Source organism: Phyllobates terribilis, unplaced genomic scaffold (assembly GCF_046119375.1).
Source record: "Phyllobates terribilis strain yellow unplaced genomic scaffold, ASM4611937v1 Scaffold_11__3_contigs__length_659146591, whole genome shotgun sequence".
NCBI lineage: Eukaryota > Metazoa > Chordata > Amphibia > Anura > Dendrobatidae > Phyllobates > Phyllobates terribilis.
In genome coordinates, this window is record NW_027362771.1 from 555,975,567 (window position 1) to 555,996,512 (window position 20,946).

The window sequence follows — 20,946 nt, forward strand, 5'->3', positions numbered from 1 at the left end:
GGAGTCCGGACCAGAGCAGAGGCAGCAGGTGAGGAGGAGTGAGGTGAGTATTTGATTTTTTTTTTTTTTTAATGTATGGAGGCATTGGGCATTATAGGGGGGGGGTGCCATCCTGCATGGGGCATTATATGTTGGGGGAAAGGGACATCCTGCATGCATGGGGCATTATATGGGGGGAAAGTGACATCCTGCATGGGGCATTATATGGGGGGGGGAGTGACATCCTGCAAGGGGCATTATATGGGGGGGGAGTGACATCCTGCAAGGGGCATTATATGGGGGAAAGGGACATCCTGCATGGGGCATTATATGGGGGGTGACATCTTGCATGGGGCATTATATGGGGGGTGACATCCTGCATGGGGCATTATATGGGAGGGTGACATCCTGCATGGGGCATTATATGGGGGGGTGACATCCTGCATGGGTCATTATATGGGGGGTGACATCCTGCATGGGGCATTTTATGGGGGGGGAGAAGTGATATCCTGCATGGGGCATTATATGGGGGGTGACATTCTGCATGGGGCATTATATGAGCATTTTATGGGGGCCAGTATTCTGTATGGAGCGATATATGGGGGCCAGTATTCTGTATGGAGCGATATATGGGGGCCAGTATTCCGTATGGAGTGTTATATGGGGGTCAGTATTCTGTATGGAGCATTTTATGGGGGCCATTATACTGTGTGGAGCGATTCTCCAGTTTCTGAGCTATTGTGGAATTTACAATAGATATCACTCATGTAATGTAAGAAGTGAAATCTTTGCATCGTACTATACCTATATTTCTCCGCGGTATCTGTGCATCATGAATTGTGGTATTTGTTAAAGGGGCCCACTGAGACTCTTTCGCCCGGGGCCCAGAAAAACCTGGAGCCGGCCCTGCATACAAGCCACAGTGTCTTGCATCCACTGTGAAATTTGGTGTAGGATCTGTGATGATCTGGGGATGCTTCAGCAAGGCTGGAATTGGGCAAGTTAATCTTTGCAAAGGACGTATGAATCAAGCCGCATACAAGGTTATCCTTGAAAAACACTTGTTTCCTTCTGCTCAGGCAATGTTCCCCTGAGGGCTGTTTTTTCCAGCAGGACAATGCCCCATGCCACACAGCTAGGTCAATCAATATGTGGATGAAAGGGCACCACATCAAGACCCAGTCATGGCCAGCCCAATCTCCAGACCTGAACCTCATTGAAAACCTCTGGAATGTAATCAAAAGGAAGATGGATAGTCACAAGCCATCAAACAAAGAACTGCTTAAATTTTTGTGCCAGGAGTAGCATAAAGTCACCCAAAAACAGTGTGAAAGACTGGTGGAAAGCATGCCAAGACGCATGTGATTAAAAACGATGGTTATTCCACCAAATTTTGATTTTTGAACTCTTCCCAAGTTAAAAAATGAGTATTGTAGTTTCTAAATGAATAAGAACTTATTTTCTTTGCATTATTTGAGGTCTGAAAGCACTGTTTCTTTTATATTATTGTGAAGATTTCTCATTTGCTGCAAATTAATACAACATTTTTATTTTTGAATTTCGGAGACATGTTGTCAGTAGTTTATAGAATAAAACAACAATGTACATTTTACTCAAAAATATACCTTTAAAGAGAAAAATCAGAGAAAATGGAAATTTTGCAGTGGTTTCTTAATTTTTGCCAGAGCTGTATATACATGTATATATGCGCATGTATGTATATAAAAAATAACTAAATATATATATATACCGCCTTTTTCGGAATATAAGACGCACCGGCGGACCATAAAACGCACCTCGGTTTTAGAGGAGGAAAATAGGAAAAAAATATTTAAGCAAAAAATGTGGTCATGATGCCCTGTTATAGGGGAGGGAGTCTGCTGCTTACACTGGTATTGGGGTAATGTCCGCCGATTCTGTTAATATCCTCCATCCTGGTATGTATGGCCCTTCCTTCCTGGTATACGTCGCCCCCATCCCATCTTGGTATACGTGGCCCTCATCCCCATCCTGGAATGCATGGCACCCCTTGATTACCCATCCTGGTATTCATGGCACCCCTTTGATCTATCATCCTGGTATGCATGGCACCCCCTGATCCCCATCCTAGTTTTCATGGCACCCCTTGATCACCCATCATGGTATGCATGGCACACCTTGATCCCCCATCCTGGTATGCATGGCACCCCTTGATCACCCATCATGGTATGCATGGAACCCCTTGATCCCCCATTCTGGTATGCATGGCACCCCTTGATCACACATCCTGGTATGCATGGCACCCCTAGATCACTCATCCTGGTATGCAAGGCACCCCTTGATCACCCATCATGGTACGCATGGCACCCCTTGATCACACATCCTGGTATGTATGGCCCCCCTCATCCCCATCCTGGTATGCATGTCACCCCTTGATTCCCCCATCCTGGTATGCATAGCACCCCTTGATACCCCATCATGGTATACATGGCACCCCCTGATCCCCATCATGGTATGCATGGCACCCACCTGATCCCCATCCTGGTATGTAGGGCACACCTTGACCTCCCACCCTGGTATGTATGGCAGCCCTTGAGCTCCCATCCTGGTATGCATGGCACCCCTTGATCACCCATCCTGGTATGTATGGCACCCTTTGAGCCCCCATCCTGGTATATATGGCACCACTTGAGCCCCCATCCTGGTATGCTTGGCACCCCTTGAGCCCCCATCCTGGCATGCATAGCACCCCTTGAGCCCCCATCCTGGTATTCATGGCACCAATTGATCAACCATCCTGGTATGCATGGCACCCCTTTATCCCCCATCCTGATATTCATGGCACCACTTGATTCCCCCATCCTGATATTCATGGCACCCCTTGAGCCCCCATCCTGGTATTCTTGGCACCCCTTGAGCCCTCATCCTGGTATGCATAGCACCCCTTGATCACCCATCCTGGTATGCTTGGCACCCCTTGAGTCCCCATCCTGGTATGCTTGGCACCCCTTGAGCCCCCATCCTGGTATGCTTGGCACCCCTTGAGCCCCCATCCTGGTATGCTTGGCACCCCTTTAGCCCCCATCCTGATATGCATGGCACCCCTTGAGCCCCCATCCTGGTATGCATGGCACCCCTTGATCACCCATCCTGGTATGTATGGCACCCTTTGAGCCCCCATCCTGGTATATATGGCACCACTTGAGCCCCCATCCTGGCATGCATAGCACCCCTTGAGCCCCATCCTGGTATTCATGGCACCACTTGATCAACCATCCTGGTATGCATGGCACCCCTTTATCCTCCATCCTGATATTCATGGCACCACTTGATTCCCCCATCCTGATATTCATGGCACCCCTTGAGCCCCCATCCTGGTATGCTTGGTACCCCTTGAGCCCCCATCCTGGTATGCTTGGCACCCCTTTAGCCCCCATCCTGGTATGCATGGCACCCCTTGAGTCCCCATCCTGGTATGCTTGGCACCTTTTGAGCCCCCATCCTGGTATCCATGGCACCCCTTGAGCCCCCATCCTGGTATGCTTGGCACCCCTAGAGCCCCCATCCTGGTATGCTTGGCATCCCTTGAGCCCCCATCCTGGTATGCTTGGCACCCCTTGAGCCCCCATCCTAGTATGCTTGGCACCCCTTGAGCCCCCATCCTGCTGCCCACAAAAAAAAATAAACAATCATACTCACCTCCTCTCTCCTCCAGCGCTGTACTGCTCTGCTGCTGACACACTGACTGTGTGAACCGCACTTGGCAGGGCACCTGATCCCCATCCTGGTATGTAGGGCACCCCTTGATCTCCCATCCTGGTATGAATGGCCCCCCTTGATCTCCCATCCTGGTATGCATGGCACCCCTTGATCACCCATTCTGGTATGTATGGCACCCTTTGAGCCCCCATCCTGGTATATATGGCACCCCTTGAGCCCCCATCCTGGTATGCTTGGCACCCCTTGAGCCCCCATCCTGGTATGCATAGCACCCCTTGAGCCTCCATCCAGGTATTCATGGCACCACTTGATCAACCATCCTGGTAGGCATGGCACCCCTTTATCCCCCATCCTGGTATTCATGACACCACTTGATTCCCTCAACCTGGTATTCATGGCACCCCTTGAGCCCCCATCCTGGTATGCTTGGCACCCCTTCAGCCACCATCCTGGTATGCATAGCACCCCTTAATCACCCATCCTGGTATGCTTGGCACCCCTTGAGCCCCCATCCTGGTATGCTTGGCACCCCTTGAGCCCCCATCCTGGTATGCTCGGCACCCCTTGAGCCCCCATCCTGGTATGCTTGGCAACCCTTGAGCCCCCATCCTGGTATGCTTGGCACCTTTTGAGCCCCCATCCTGGTATCCATGGCTCCCCTTGAGCCCCCATCCTGGTATGTTTGGCACCCCTTTAGCCCCCATCCTGTTATGCATGGCACCCCTTGAGCCCCCATCCTGGTATCCATGGCACCCCTTGAGCCCCCATCCTGGTATGCTTGGCACCCCTAGAGCCCACATCCTGGTATGCATGGCACCCCTTGAGCCCCCATCCTGATATGCTTGGCACCTCTTGAGCACCCATCCTAGTGTGCTTGGCATCCCTTGAGCCCCCATCCTGCTGCCCACAAAAAAAAAATAAACAATCATACTCACCTCCTCTCTCCTCCAGCGCTGAACTGCTCTTCTGCTGACACTCTCATTGTATGAACCGCACTTGGCAGGGCAAGCATGGCGTCCCTGCCATGCGCTCTCACACAGTGTGAGAGCGCGCACACTGTACCTGCAGCGCGGCTCCTGCTGCGCTCTGCGGTCTGTGTGCCTGCTATTAAAGACCATGGTTATTCACTACATCCCATGGGAGTGGGTTGTAGTGAATATTCATGAGCTTTAATAGTGGGTATTAAAGCAAGTGTAGTACTACACTTGCTTTAAAACCTACTCTATTGTGTGGTTATCCTGGAACCCCCATTGCTGTATTTTGCTTTAATAGTGTGCACACAGACCGCAGAGCGTAGCAGGAGCCACACTGCGGTACAGTGTGCCGGCTATTAAGGAAAATGAATATTCCCTGCTGGGAGCAGGGAATATTCATTTTCTTTAGTAGCGGGCACAGAGCAGGCTGCAGCAGTCGGCTGCTGCCTCCTGGGCCCCTCTGATCCCCCGCTGCTGCTCCCCCAGACCTCCTACCACTCAGAGCCACAGTATATACAGGGAGATAGTATTTGGACTATATGACACACCCCCCACTTACCTCCAAAATTTTGGAGGAAAAAAGTGCGTCTTATAGTCTAAAAAATACGGTATATATAGCAAGAGAGTGCTACATATACATGTATTGTGTAGACAGAGAGGCTCTACCATATTGTGCAGTTACATAATACATAAAGGATCGCTGTTAGTGTTAGGCGAGCACTAAAATACTCGGTTACTCGTTGTTTTGAGTAGAGCAAATTGGAATTCTCGAGTGCTAGATCTGAGCAATGAGCCCAATGTAAGTCTATGGGAACTCAAGCATTTTTCAGGCGGCCCCCCCCGCGCTCTGCAGAAGGCTTAAAAATTGCCCAAATCGATTAAAATAGTGCTCAAATGTATGGGAACAGCATGGGGAACACCCCTGGAAGCATCTCTGACTCCCAGGTTACTGCTGTCAACAATGTTGTCAGAGGTATTACGCCATTTTTACGGACTCACAATAAAACATACAAAAACGAAACCAAAATAGATTTTACTGGGAAATATGTTAAGGAACAACCTTTCCAGGGTAATGACTTGTGTATAAGGCAAAATAAATAATCAAAAACAAAAATGCTCCTCCACACCTTGGGCTTTGTTCACACGTAGCGTTTTTGATGCGTTTTTGCACTTTTGCATTGCTTTCAATGGCGAAAATACATTCACAGGTAAATGTAATTTTATTATTTTACTACCTTATCTGGCCATGTGGTATGTGAGACATGATCAGACACAACCTGTTTCATTTATGAAGGAGGGACTCTGAAAGTCACAAAGCCTATTTTCAAAGGGCCATCATGCAGCCTTTACTATTCTTAAAGGGCCAACAGTCGTCCCTCACTATTGTTAGAAAGCCATCAGCCGACTATGCTTTATTGTTCCCATTATTAAAAGTGGGTCTCCTATACTGTTATTGCATATGCAGTGACTTCAAGGGGGCCTCAGTAACGACATTTTCCCATTAGAAAGGAGCGGTTCTGCTATACAGTTATAGGGTATGCAGTGAGTATAACGGCTGCCAAAATTTAGGGAAAACCCCAATATCAATTTAAAGACATATAAGGAGCAGTTCTGCTCTACAGTTATAGGGCATGCAGTGAGTAGAATGGCTGCCAACATTTAGGAAAAAACCCAACACCAATTTAAAGACACAGAGCGGGGCCTCAGTAACAACATGTTCCCAATTGAAAGGAGCGGTTCTGCAATACAGTTATAGGGTATGCAGTGAGTACCACGGCTGCCTAAATTTAGGAAAAACCCCAATACCAATTTAAAGTCACATAAAGGTGTGCCTCAGTAACGACATGTTCCCTGTTAGAAAGAAGCGGTTCTGCTATACAGTAATAGGGTATAAATTGAGTTCAACGGCTGCCAACATTTAGGAAAAACCCCAATACCAATTTAAAAACACATAAGGAGCGGTTCTGCTTTACAGTTATAGGGTATGCAGTGACTGCAATGGTTGCCAAAAATTAGGATTCACTCCAATACCTCTTGGAAGAGACGTAGAGGAGAGCCTCATGAAAAAAATGTTCCCATTATTAGGAAGTTGGTCTCCCATAATGTCTGCCTATGCACTCAATGCAACAGCTGCCAAATATTTGGAGGCACTCCAATGCCCCTTGCAAAAGACATAGAGGTTGGTGGGCCTCATGAAAAAAGTGTTCCCATTATTAGGAAATTGGTCTCCCATACTGTTTGCCTATGCAGTGAATGCAACGGCTGCCAAAAATGTGGAGTCACTCCATTGCCCCTTGCAAGAGACGTAGAGGTCAGAGGGCCTCCTGAAAACAATGTCCCCATTATTAGGAAGTGGGTATCCCATAGTGTTTGACTATGCAGTGAAGCAATGGCTGCCAAGAATTTGGAGGAACTCCAATGCCCCTTAAAACAGATGTAGAGGTCAGAGAGCCATGTTACACTGCTATCATTCAGTGGTGTTGAGAAGTCTTGCCCAATCCAGCCCTTGTTCATTTTTATAAGATTCAGCCTGTCAGCATTTTTAGTTGACAGGCAGATGCGCCTATCAGTTAAAATAATCATAATTTTTATTTTTATAGCGCCAACATATTCCGAAGCACTTTACAATTTTAGGGGGGGGGGCTTGAACAGACAAAAAGACATTACCAAATAAGCATAACTCAGATATTAAAATGAGTGAGGTCCCTGTTCGCAAGCTTACCGTCTATGAGGAAATAAGGGGGGTGCACAAAAGGTAAAATGTACAAATATTGTATAATACAGCCATAATATGCTAAATAGGGTAAGTACATAACACTATATGAACTTGTCGCCAGCCAGTATGTGTACAGTACAGACAGAGGCTAATCAGTGCATGGATGGTATGAACATGATTTTTAAGAAAAATTTGATATGGGCCGAACTGGGACAGTTAGACAAGTATGTTAAGGTGATAGGCCAGTCTAAAGAAATTAGTTTTTAGGCCATGCTTAAAGCTGTGGGTATTGAGAATTAATAGAATTGTCCTGGGTAGTGCATTCCAAAGAATTGTCGCAGCACGTGAGAAATCTTGGAGACAGGAGTGGGAGGTTAGAATTAATGAGGATTTAAGTCATTAGTAGAATGGAGGGCACAGAAAGGGTGGTAGACTAAGATGAGGGAGGAGATGTAGAGTGGTGCTGAATCGTGGAGAGCTTTGTGGGTAAGAGTGATAAGTTTATATTGAACTCTGTATTTTGGTTGGGCAACCAGTGCAATGACTGGCACAGGGAAGAGGCATCAGTGTATCAGTTGGAGAGGAATATGATTCCTGGCTGCTGCATTCACGATGGATTGGAGAGGGGAAAGTTTAGAAAGCGGGAGCCCGATTAGTAAAGAGTTGCAATAGTCCAGACGAGAATGAATAAGAGCTACAGTAAGAGTTTTTGCCGAGTCAAAGGTAAGAAAAGTTCTGATTCTAGAGATGTTTTTGAGGTGTAGATGACATGAGCGAGTGAGTGATTTGATTTGAGGAGTGAAGGAAAGATCTGAATCGAGTATGACCCCAAGACAGCGGGCTTGTTGCTTGGGAGTAATGGTGGAGACACAAACGGGAATGGCAATATCGGGCACTGGTAGGTTAAGAGAGGGAGGAAATATGAGTAGTTCAGTTTTTGACAGATTCAATTTTAGATAGATGGAGGACATAGTGTTAGAGACAACGGAAAGACAATCACTGGTATTTTGTAATAATGCAGTGGTGATGTCTGGAGAAGAGGTGTATAATTGGGTGTCATCAGCACAGAGATGGTACTAAAAACTGAATCTGCTGATTGTTTGTCCAATAGGAGTGATGTATAAGGAGAAAAGCAGAGGGCCTAGGACTGATCCTTGAGGGACCCCGACAATAAGGAGAAGGGGAGAGGAAGAGAAGCCAGCAAAAGACACAGTGAGGGAGCGGTCAGAGAGGTAGGAGGAGAACCATGATAGAACAGTATCCTTGAGGCCAATAGAGCGGAGCATAGTGAGCAGGAGCTGATGATCCACAGTTTCAAATGCTGCAGAGAGATCTAGGAGAATCAGCAGGGATTAGTGACCATTAGATTTATCTGTTAGTAGATCATTAGAGACTTTAGTGAGGGCAGTTTCAGTAGAATGTGAAGAGCGGAAACCAGATTGTAAAGGGTCAAGAAGAGAATTATCTGAGAGATAGCAGATTAGACCTGAGTGAACCAGGCATTCCAGGTGTTTAGAGATAAAGGGAAAATTGGAGACAGGTCTGTAGTTAGCAGTACAGTTCTGATCAAGGGATGTTTTTTTATGTAATGGATGTATGCTGGCGTGTTTAAAAGAGGAGGGAAAGATACCAGATGAGAGGGAGAGGTTGAATATTTTAGTTAGGTGAGTGGTGACAGCTGGAGAAAGGGACTTAAGGAGATGTGAGGGAATAGCGTCGCTGGTGCAGGTGGTAGGCTGAGAGGAAGCAAGGAGCCTGGTCACTTCTTCTTCCGTGACTGGTTCAAAATCAGAAAGTGAGCAAGATGCACTGTGGGAGAGAGAAGCATGCATAACATTTGGGGATTTGGAGAAAATTTCCTGTCGGATAAGGTAATTTTTTTATTTGAAATAATTGGCTAGATTATCAGCGCTGAGATCGGTGGTCGGGGCCTGTGTAGTTTGATTAAGGAGAGAGTGGAAAGTGTCGAAAAGGCGTTTAAGATTATTGGACAGTGAGATGATGAGGTTGTTAAAGTAGGTTTGTTTGGAGAAGTGAAGGGAGGAGTTATAGATAAATTTATAATGGAGGAAATCTTCGGCCAGATTAGATTTTCTCCACAGCCGTTTGGCACACCTAGAGCAGTGCTCTAGAAAACGTGTTTGAAGCGTGTGCCAGGGTTGTTGCCATCTTTGCCGAGTTGTTCTCTGTGTAGGAGGTGCGGCTTCATCCAGAGCTCATTGCAGTGTTTCATTATAAAGCTTCAGTGCAGAGTCAGGACTTGAGAGGGAGGAGATCGGGGCCAATGATGATTGCAATGTTTTCATAAATTTCTGGGTGTTAATGTCGCGTATATTTCTATAGGTGTGGAAAGTAGGGGTGTCTTGAGCAGGGAGACAGTTCTTGACAGAGAAAGAAAGAAGGTTGTGGTAAGAGAGAGGAAGAGGGGAGTTAGTAAAATCATGTATTGAACAAAAGATCAGGTCAAGAGTATTTCCATATATCAGTTAGAATTACCCTGGCGGCACTAAGAACCCGCTTTAACAAAACATTAGCGGCAGGGCAGGCCAGGACCTCCAACGTGTAGAGAGCCAGTTCATGCCACATGTCCAGCTTGGATACCCAATAATTATTAGGCACAGAGGAATCATGGAGGACGTTGGTATGGTCGGAAAGGTACTCCTTCAGCATCTTCCCAAACTTTTCACTCCTTGTGAGACTACCCCGTGCATCATGGCTTGTGCGATGGTAGGGTCTGAGAAAACTGTCCCAGAACTTTGACAATGTTCCCTTGCCTCTGCTGGATTGAATTTGTGTCTCTCTCGCCTGTACTCCTTGCCGCCAGCATTTTTAGATGGGAATTTTTTAATGATTCTGCAACAAGGACCTTCTTGTATAGCCCCATTTTAGCAGGCCTGTCCACCGTGGGAATAAGAGATAGTCATTACTGGTTGGTGACACTTCTAGCCCATGCTACAAGGAGAACTTTCTGTTACGCAAAATTTGGAGAAAGCGAGGGTCACGGGAAAGGCAGCGTAATATAAACTCAGACATGTGTGCCAGACTGCTAACAGGCAAAACTTCCGGGTACTCACCAAGAGGATGACTAACCATGCTCTTCTCCTCATCCTCCCTGTCCTCCTCCTCCTCCCTCTCTTCAGGCCATCGACACTGAACAGAAGGTGTGACAGTTGTGCGGGTAGTACCATCTATAGCGCAGGAAACTAGCTCCTGTTCTTCCTCTTCCTCCTCCTCTTCTTCCTCATTGTCACCCAATCAACGTTAGGATGAGAGGAGGCTGGGATGTATGGAATCACCCTGTATGGTTCCTTGCTTTATCTCATTGTGCTCCACCTGCAATGTCTCCTCTTTAATTGTGAGCAGCGAGCGTTTCAGAATACAGAGAAGCGGAATGGTGATGCTAATTATGGCATCATCGCCGCTTACCATCTTGATGGAGTCCTCAAAGTTTTGGAGGATGGCACAGATGTCTGACATCCATGCCTACTTCTGAGGTCTTATGTGTGGAGTCTGACCTGAATACCGATGACCGTGTTGATACTAGTAGTCAACAAGTGCCCTCTGCTGCTCACAAATCCTTCCCAACATGTGCACCGTTGAGATCTAACGCATGGGGACATTCAGCTGCAAATGCTGCTGAAGCACAGCAAGGGTGGCAGAAGCTGTAGATGACTTTCTAAAATGGGCACACATGCGTTGTATTTTGACAAGCAGATCCGGCAGATCCGGGTAAGTTTTGAGAAACCGCTGAACCACAAGGTTAGGCACATTGGCCAGACATGTGTGAGCTTGACTCGCTTCAGAGCTGCCACCAGGTTCCGGCCTTTGTCACATACGACCATGCCTGGCTGTAGGTTCAGCGATGTCAGCAACAGATCTGCCTGCTCTTTCAGAGCTGTCCACAACTCTTTAGCGGTGTGCAGTTTGTCACCTAACCATATTAGCTTCTGCACAGCCTGTTGCTGCTTGGCCGAGGCAGTGCTGCAGTGCTTCCAGCTTGTGACTGATGTGGTCATTTCAGAGATGGAGGCTGAAGAGGAGGAGGTGCAGGAGCTGTAGAATGTGGGGGCAACCCTGATTGACCCAGGGCCCGCAATCCTTGGCATCAGGAGGACTTGTTCCATCCCAAGGACCGACTGGGTCCCGGCTTCCACTACATTAACCCAGTGTGCTGTCAGCGAGATGTACAGTCCCTGCCCACAAGCACTTGTCCACGTGTCCATGGTTAGGTGGACTTTCCCAGTAACTGCGTTGTTGAGGGCACGTCTAATATAGTGGGACACATGCTTGTGTAATGCGGGGACGGCACACCAAGAGAAATAGTGGTGACTGGGGGCCGAGTCATGAGGGACGGCTGCCACCATGAGGTTGCAGAAAGCTTCCGTCTCCACGAGCCTAAAAGGCAACATTTAGAGCGCAAGCCTTCGCAAAATGTGTGAATTTAGTAGTGTGGCCTGTGTGGCGTTGGCTGCGTATTTGCACTTGCGTTCCAAGGACTGAGGTAGGGACAACTGAACGCTGCCCTGGGACAAGGTTGCTGATGGTGCTACTTGAGAGTGTGCAATGACAGGTGCAGGGCGGGAGGCATCTTGGCATGTGCCATGGACAGGGGATTGGCATGCACTCGCAACAGCGAAAGAAGCAGGGGTTACACCCGCAGACACTGTTCCTGGACCCTGGGGTTCGGCCCACTTAGTCTGGTGCTTTGCTGCCATGTGCTTGATCATGCTGCTGGTGGTCAGGCAGCTAGTTTTGCTTCCCCTGCTGATGCTGGCCTGGCAGGTGGTGCAAATGGCCTTTTTGGCGTTATCTGCAGAGTCTTTAAAAAACAATCAGACTCGGCAAGACCTAACAGTTGTACTGGCAACTTCCGTCATGTTGTTATTACGGGGAACACTTGGATTTTTTGGGGGGGTTATTTCTTTTTCCTTATATGCAAGTCATTATCCTGGAAAGAAAGTTTCTTAACATTTCTTCCAGGAAAATCCATTTTGGTTTAGTTTTTGTATGTTTTATTGTGAATTCGTAAAAGTGGAGTAATACTCTGACAACATTGTTCCCCATGCTGTTCCCATGTTATTTGAGCACTATTCCCATCGATTTGGACATTTTTTAGGCCCCCTGCAGCCCTCCGGGGGGCCGCCAGAAAAATGTTCAAGTTTCCCATAGACTTACATTGGGCTCGTTGCTCGGGTCGAGCACCCGAACATTACGATTTGCTAGACCCGAGTAACGAGCACCCAAGCATTTTAGTGCTCACTCATCACTAGTACTCACACAGTGTATAAAATTAGGATGCCAAACAAGATACCGAAAAATCACATAATATAATGTACAAATGCAAGCAGTAAACAGACGCTCAGTCCCCAAGCATGTGACACACCTTTCACAAATGTTTCATCAGGGGCGTTTGATGGGACCATGTGCCACGTATTTAAGGCATCAATGACCAATCAAAATTTGACTAAACGTAAAGCAACATATGGTGGGTAAATGTGGATAATTACCCTACTTATATTGGAGACACATGTGTCCACCACAGATGCCACAGCGGCAGCAAATCATATGACTGGCGTGAGGCGTGACGTCAGACCGCCAAAGGATACATGCGTGACTTTAGATTAATAGAATAGCCCAATGCAGTGGTCCGGTGACCATTGAATCAGAAGGGCTTCTATGTACTGAGTAGGAGGCTGGGTCACGGATTATTAACTCATTGAATTGTCCAGCACAGTTGTTCACAGTAAAATGAGCAAGAGCAGATAGAAAAAGAATGTGAGGAAGAAAAGAGAAGAGATAAAGGCAACTGAAATAAAATTACATACAGTGAATATATTGATATATACAAAGGGCTCATTGGTAAGAAAATAACACATACGAGCATAAGTAGGAGTAAAGTAAATATATTTATTATTTAAGGAAACTATAGAATTAAAAATCCATTTGCATTTTTTAAGTTTGATAAGTTTCTTCTTTTTACAAGCACTTTATCATTTTATCCATTTAACAACAGGATAAAAGAAAAAAAGATAAAAAGATTTATCTTGTGTGCATGTTTATTATTGTCATATACATACATTTTTTGTCTTCTTTTATTCTATATTGAAAAAATATTTTCTCTGTTAATTATGATGATAAAAGGTATCTATGTTGTTATTCCTCAATGGATCCCATTCCCTAGAGCATTATAACATTATATAAGCATGCTTTTTTCAGACTTCACCAGATGAGCAAGACCAAAGGATATAGAAATTAAGGTAAATGCGTTGCATCAAACACAAAACAACTTCACGTGTTGTATATAATTAATATATTTTTCTTCTATTTCCTTAATGAATTAGATCAATTATGTACTATAGTTTTTTTTAAGTATTACCTTATAAGTAATTACATTGTTTCTAGAAATGGAATAATGATTGAGAATCTGTGGGATTTTTAATTTATTCTTAGATGACTTGCCTTTTATGAGAGTCTTGTATAGTACAATTTTAATATCATTACCTTACTTATAAATTTGTTAGGAGATCCCTGACCAAATTTGTTCTCAGTACCCACCAAAACCACGGAAAAATGAATATGAAAAAGAGCCTCTTTCAAGATATATTTTTCATGGATAAAATTGCATGTAACAACAATTAATTTTTCCCATACTATTAAAATAAAACACAAAAAAATACAAAAGAGACAATAAAAATAAACTTCTAAAATGCAGAAGGGCAATAGAAAATCAATAAAAATATGTGCATTAAATTCCGAAGTCTATGTAAATTCAACTTTTATACCATCAAAATATGCCTAAAAAGATAAATACTGTACCTACTGATGATCTTAGATAAAATCAAAATTTCAGGGAAAGGCATGCATCAAAAATCATAAAATATAGTGTTCAGTTACTTTACTATTTTATCAAATTCATGAACTACAGCATTTCACAACACCCTTATGTGTTATCATGATATCACAGTCTATGATGCAGGGTTGAGTTATACTACATCTGATCTTTGTTAAGCCTCATTCACTCATCAGTTTTTCATGTACGAGTGCAATCTTGTTTTTCATGGGTAGCACTCTTACCTAAAATAGTGAATGGGGCCGTTCACATATCCGTGATTTTTCGAGGAGCGAAAAATCGCAGAGACATGTCTGATTTTGATCCGAGGGTCCGATCAAAGTAGTTAATACAAATCTATGGGTCCATAAAAAAATCGGTCAGCCATTCGAGTGCCAACAATTTTTATGGACTACTAGATAGGAAAAGAAAGATAATTTTTTGTTTGTTTCTAATCTGAGAAAAATTGGTGTTCCCTCAAGGATGAGATTGGAGGAGACACCAGATCAGATAGCTGTGTGTGCAGTTAGTAATTATAAAAGGCTCCAGAGGGTAGTAAAGTGTAGGAGTCAGTGCCTGAACCTGTAGCAGGACAGACGCATGAAGCAGCGAGTTTGGTTTATTGCCACCATTACCAGTGACCAGACCCAAGTGAAGAATTGAGTGACTCGACCAGAGTGAAGAATCAATTGACTAGATCTGAGTGTGGAACTGAGGGACCAGACCAGGACCCACACCGAGAGAAGAACCGAGTAACCAGACCTGAGTGAGGAATCAAGTGACAAGAGTCACAAGAAGCAAACCGACCATATTAGAGGATCATTGGGGAGATCTGTGACGTGATACGTGTGCTAGAAGCGACTCAGCAAGAAGGGTCTTGCGGCCTAACGATGTAGTAGTATAGACTTCTGTTAGGTCCTGTAGGGTGTGCATCCTTACTACCAGAGCAATCGGGTAATGACAGTGACAGGTACATGACTGAATGTGACACACCACAGGACAAAATAAGAGAATAGAGATGTTTGAATCTATTGCAGATGTTTAGTACCTTGTATAATAGGGTTTAATTGTTAAATCCAGTACCGCTGCTTCATCCTCAAGAAGTTACTTACATTTAAATTGTAAAATATTTTATTGCATTCTAATAATTTGCTAACCTTGTTTAATTTTGTATCGAAATCATTCAAATTGTTGTGTTAGAGTAATAAATAATCTTTCGTTAAGTTGTCCACATCTTCTGCCCAGTTGCATCCCAAGCTCCTGTTTACATTCTTTATAATTTTTGTATATTATTGTTGCTTTTCTATTTCCCTCCTATATATTTATGTCTGTTTTCTATTTTGTAGGATGTTTTATTTCTTTGTTGCTATTTTATTATTTTAAGAAATATTGATTACGGTTGAACATAGTTTTGTACATTAAAAATATGGAAGATATCTTGAGAGCCGGCCATTTTTTTTCTCGCACATTTGTATGTGGGTTTTCATTATGTTAATATTATAGTTACTTTATAAGGTATGTTGGTCAGATATTGTTCATTCAACCTCTACTCCACGTCAAAGTGGGATCAGAAACCTCCAAATTTACAAAGATAAATAAACAGTAAAAGGCTAGGTTCACATTAATGCTGCTCTCTATGCTGAACAGGATTCAGATGGAACCCCAGGTGGAAAAATTCAGTATAATGGTGAAGACGTAGTATCTTTGTACTCTCTCTAGCTTCTGATCTAGCAGTGCCTGTATTTTTTTGGTGGATGCAAAAGTTTGGCTGGCGGAAAAATAAAAGCGCAATAGGGTGTCATCCAAATTACATCGTTTAAGCAAAAGGCGGTAACACTTATCTGATGCAGTTGGGTGAAACACAACACTTTAATAGGTATCAAATAAGGATTCCAGCTGCTGCATTTCCACAAGTTGGCAAACCAATGTAGTATTAGAGTATTTGGAAGTTGTGGGTACTACGCTGCTGGTGTTATATCCAAAAGAAAGAGACAAATCAAGAGAGACTAACAGTGCTGTTTATTCTCTACGCGTTTCAATGTGTCCTTGCTTCTTCTTGAGGAGAACCACAAAGATTGTGTACAGCATCATAAAGAGACTTTAAATAATGTGACCATTCAAACCTAAGCACCAAACAAAAAATGCCCATATGGGTTTTGCATGGTAAAACTCTTGTCAATACAATAAGTTCAAGATGAAAAAAAATAAAAGTTCAAGTTGAAGAGAGAAAAAAGCAAAAAAGCAATCACATAAAAAAAATATTTTTTCTCAGGAGAAACAGTATGAAAGGTGTTTATCAAGTGTAGTAGGTTGAATTATTCAAAAATTGATGTGCAAATAGATACACATCAATTTTTTTCTAAAAAATTTGTTAGAAAAAAAAGAAAAATTTAATAAGAGTTGTGAGGAAAGTGTGGGAAGAGAAAAAACCTTTTCTGGTCTGAAGCCATGAGAAGGGAGAGTCCCCAGATGACCACTCAAGAGAGCAGTGCCCATATTTTTAGGTGGCGACGAAAGCTTGGTCGACTAGCTAATTATGTTGCCATACTCTTTTGGGAGATATTTATGCTAAATGTTTTTAAATGAGGCCACTTAGAGGATACTCTATGAATTTCAGCCTCTAAGGGAGTCTTGCTACCATATCATGATAATGTATAGAATTTTTACCATGAGAAATTGGAATCCTTAACCTAATTTGTGTAAAGGTAAGGGCAGACGCATCTGTAAGTTCCTCTGTTAATGTCATCATTCAGCAACAAATGCGCAATTGTAAATTTTGAACTTAGATTTATATTGCATCAGAAATAACTGTGAATTAGAGCCAATCATATATAAATATATGTACCGTATATCTTATTGAAGACAACATGAATGACTGTTCGAATGGAAGCTCCGAATTTCACATTGCCGCCTTCTCAATGTCTTCATCAGGCCAATTTAAGGTATTTTTTGGTATTTTGATTATGTATTTAATTACCCTGTTGGGAAACTTGACAATCATTCTTCTTGTGTGTTTAGTACCAAAATTACACACCCCAATGTATTTCTTCTTGAGTAACCTTGCCGCTGTAGATGTCACATCCACTTCAGCTTCTGTCCCTAAATTACTCTTTATCACATTGACCCAGGATCACAGGATCTCTTTTAGCTGGTGTATTACACAGTTATTTTTCTTCCTGATAAGTGCTAGTAGTGAAATGTTCATGCTGACATCGATGGCCTATGATCGCTATGTGGCGATATGTAAGCCCTTACAATATTACTCAATAATGAGAAAGGACGTGTACATTGGAATGGCCGCTGCCTGTTGGCTACTTGGTGTATTAAATTCTCTATTACATACATTGCTGACATCTGTACTACAATTTTGTAATTCACAAGTTATCAATAATTTTTATTGTGACCTAAATTCGCTAGTTGATCTTTCCTCTACTGACACTTACAGCCGAAAACTCTTCTTGTACATTGAAATCTGTGTTATTTTCCTTGCGCAATTCATACTCACCATTATCTCCTACATCTACATCTTCTCCACCATATTGAAAATCCATTCCTCAGCTGGACGTATAAAAGCTTTCTCTAGCTGCATCTCCCATCTCATCACAGTTATATTATTTTATGCACCGAGTTCTATCTTGTACATGAAAACAGACTCAGAAGATTCTAAGGATCAGGACTTGTTCCTATCAATGCTCTATATGATTGTGGTTCCGATGTTAAATCCTCTGGTCTACAGTCTTAGAAATAAAGAGGTTTGGGGGGCTATTGCAATGTTAACAAATCAAAAAAGTTTTAAGATCTAGTTGATGTGATAATGTAAGACTAATCAGATATCTGCCTCCTTCTGACAAAAGATTATGGGTTTAGATCTTCCTAAGGCTTGGATCACATGATCGTATTATCTCTCATCCAAGGGAATCAAGCCTATTACACCAATACTCTGATCAAACTCTGACCAGAGTTTGATAAGAGTGTCATCACAGTGTGATCTGATTTTCTCAGGTGAGAGGGAAAAAAATAAAACATGTGCACTGATCCATAGAATAACACTGGTTCGTGTGCGATTCAATATTTTGTCGGATCGCACTCGGACTGATAATACGGTTGACTGCACAATCCCTAAGAAATCCCATTTTTCAAATCTGATGGTTGAATTTATGTGTTAAGAACTTTGAAATTCTTTTACTTATCCAAATAAATGTTAGTTTATTTTTCATGATACATTGTACTTTTGTATAGCAGTAAATTTCGGTCTCTAATGTTTTACATGTATTTATGGATTAAAATAGGAACATTAAGAAAAATATGTGATTTCAAACAGATAGCATCACAGAAGGCAAAATAGTTAATTATTAACATTTACCATGCAATTACTTCATATTGACATCATTTTTTAAACATTATATATTTCACATACACACTTCTTATGAACTGTAAGGGGTTATTCTATCTTCACTCACACAATTTTACACTCACCTTCAGATTGAGCAGATATCAAAAACCCTGTACCATCCACACATTTCAAAAACAAAACATGCAGCCACCACTAACCAAACACAAATTCACCAAAATACACACTGGGGCCTAACAGTCTAAAGGCCAAATACCATCAGAAAGGCTATGGATTCTTTAGCGCATGCAAGGTCCAACCTTATTAAAGTTTTAGGCTTTAAAGAGAACCTATCAACAGAAAAAGTGCTATTAACCTGCAGATATGGTGTCAATCTGCAGGTTAATAGCATTTTTAACCTTCTCGGCGCTGGCACTTAGCTGAATGCTGTGGGGAGAAAATTACCTTTATTTTCCCGAGCAGCATTCTGGTTTCAGTCATGAGGGCGGCCCCGGCTCGTGTTCAGTCACCTCTCTCAGAATACAGATTAATGGCTGTAACTGTGTCCCTGAGCCTGACTGACAGCTGGCTCCAACACAGAGTTGGCTGTCAGTCAAGGCTTGGAGTGCGGTTATGGCCACCGCTCTATATACTCAGAGTGGTCACTGAACCCGCGCAGGCACTGCCCTGTGACTGAAACCAGAATGTTGCCAAGGGAAATAAAGTTAATTTTCTCCCCGCATTGTTCGACTAAGTGCCGGCGCAGGGCAGAAGGAAAAGGACTTGATCCTGTTGGATGTAACAATCCTAAAAGTCAATGTTAACACTTTAAAGCCCGGGTACAGGCAGAGTAGCAAAGAAGCTCCATAATGACAAGCAAGGGGGTCTTCAGCAAACTAGGAGACCCTTTTCCACTACCTGTAAAGTCAACAGTTTCCATGCAGGCCCTAAGCAGGGCAGACCAGAAAGGGTGAAATTGTCAGAAATGGCCAAATTGTTTAAAATTATTAAAACAAAATTACTTCACTTCCATTACCATGAACTGCACTGTGTCTTTTCTCCAGCAGATATTATGAGCTCTAATTCTGTGTATTTCTTGCTCTGCAGATTGGAAAAAATAAACTAACATATCCAATATATAAAAATAATTTTTATGGATAGTGAGCACAACTTTAAGTAGATTTTAGTGGTCTTTTGTGGTTGAAAAAATAAATAAATAAAATAAGTCTGAAAAAAAAGAAATAAATGTTACAAAAAATTAGGCCCCATGGAAAAAAATAAAAAAATATTTAAATATCTGAACTAGAAATAAATGAGGTATTAAACAGGCCGTCGACTTATATGCCATATATGATGAGGTCACTTTAACATTATTAAAGCTGTGTTTGCATTAAAGGCCTTCAAAGGGGTTAAATACAGTCTTAAAAAACTGAATGTGTTGTACAAGTATTTTCATGTCAATTGAGATCTTTTAAATACTTTTGATTTGCAGTAATTAATTTACTGTGAATGGAATTTCCGTGTCAAATTTGGAGAAACTGAAGAATTTGAATTTCAAATAATTTGCTCATCACTAATTTAGAAATATTAGACAAACATTACACCAAAACTATCAAATATTTTACCTGGAAATTTCTCCCAGTACCACAAGATTATCCCAATCAAGGCTCAGCTCTTGGAAAACTCAGGTACTGCAGACTTCTTATTGCGGGCACTGTTCCATGATCAGTGGGATTCTATAAAATTGGTCTAGCCAAAACAGCCTCTAATGTCGTGTAGTTTGGCATTTTGCCCTACCATAGGGATGTGTGGGCATCACAGATGGCTTGATTTAATCCATTTCTAGTGTATATCCCTACCTGCAAATCAATATGTCAAACAATACACTGGAAAATGTATTCAAAAACATACACAAATTGAAAAAACACATTCCATGTGTAATTTTTAAAGTTCCACTCATTTCAGTAGGGGAGTATAATTTGTAAAACACCATTTGAAGGGGTATGCTGTGTTTTGGAAGTTACATTGCATGAGAAAATAACTGAATTAATGAAGTGCGTATGCGTTTTTTTTTTATTAATTTTGGAACCAGCTAAGAATAGAGCTAATACTGAAGAAAATATGGTTGTTTAAATAAGGCCTAAAACTACTACAGCTGGGTCTGACAAAAGACACATTACCATCCCATACCAACTTCACTGTCATCTCACCCAGTAATGCAAAAACCTACTTTGTTCTCACGAATGGCAAAAACAATAAGAACCAGTGCAGCCAACGGATGGTGGTCTCCAGTTTGAGTGATGTTTCTAGTCATATTTAAAGCTCTATGGGTATATTAACTAATGCTTTATAGGTGCCATAAGAAAGACAGTTTTCTTCCTTCTGGAAAAGAGCTTTTTTGCATTTTTCCCCAGGGTTC

The 20,946-nt window shown here is 42.7% G+C and overlaps 1 protein-coding gene across 1 annotated transcript; it reads left to right on the top strand.

Moving 5' to 3' along the window:
* Positions 1-17,064: 17,064 nt before the first annotated feature.
* On the top strand, positions 17,065-18,000 carry LOC141167347 (putative olfactory receptor 1F12P). The gene has a single exon (XM_073654765.1). It carries the CDS (start codon positions 17,065-17,067, stop codon positions 17,998-18,000), a length of 936 nt encoding a protein of 311 aa, XP_073510866.1.
* Positions 18,001-20,946: the final 2,946 nt, after the last annotated feature.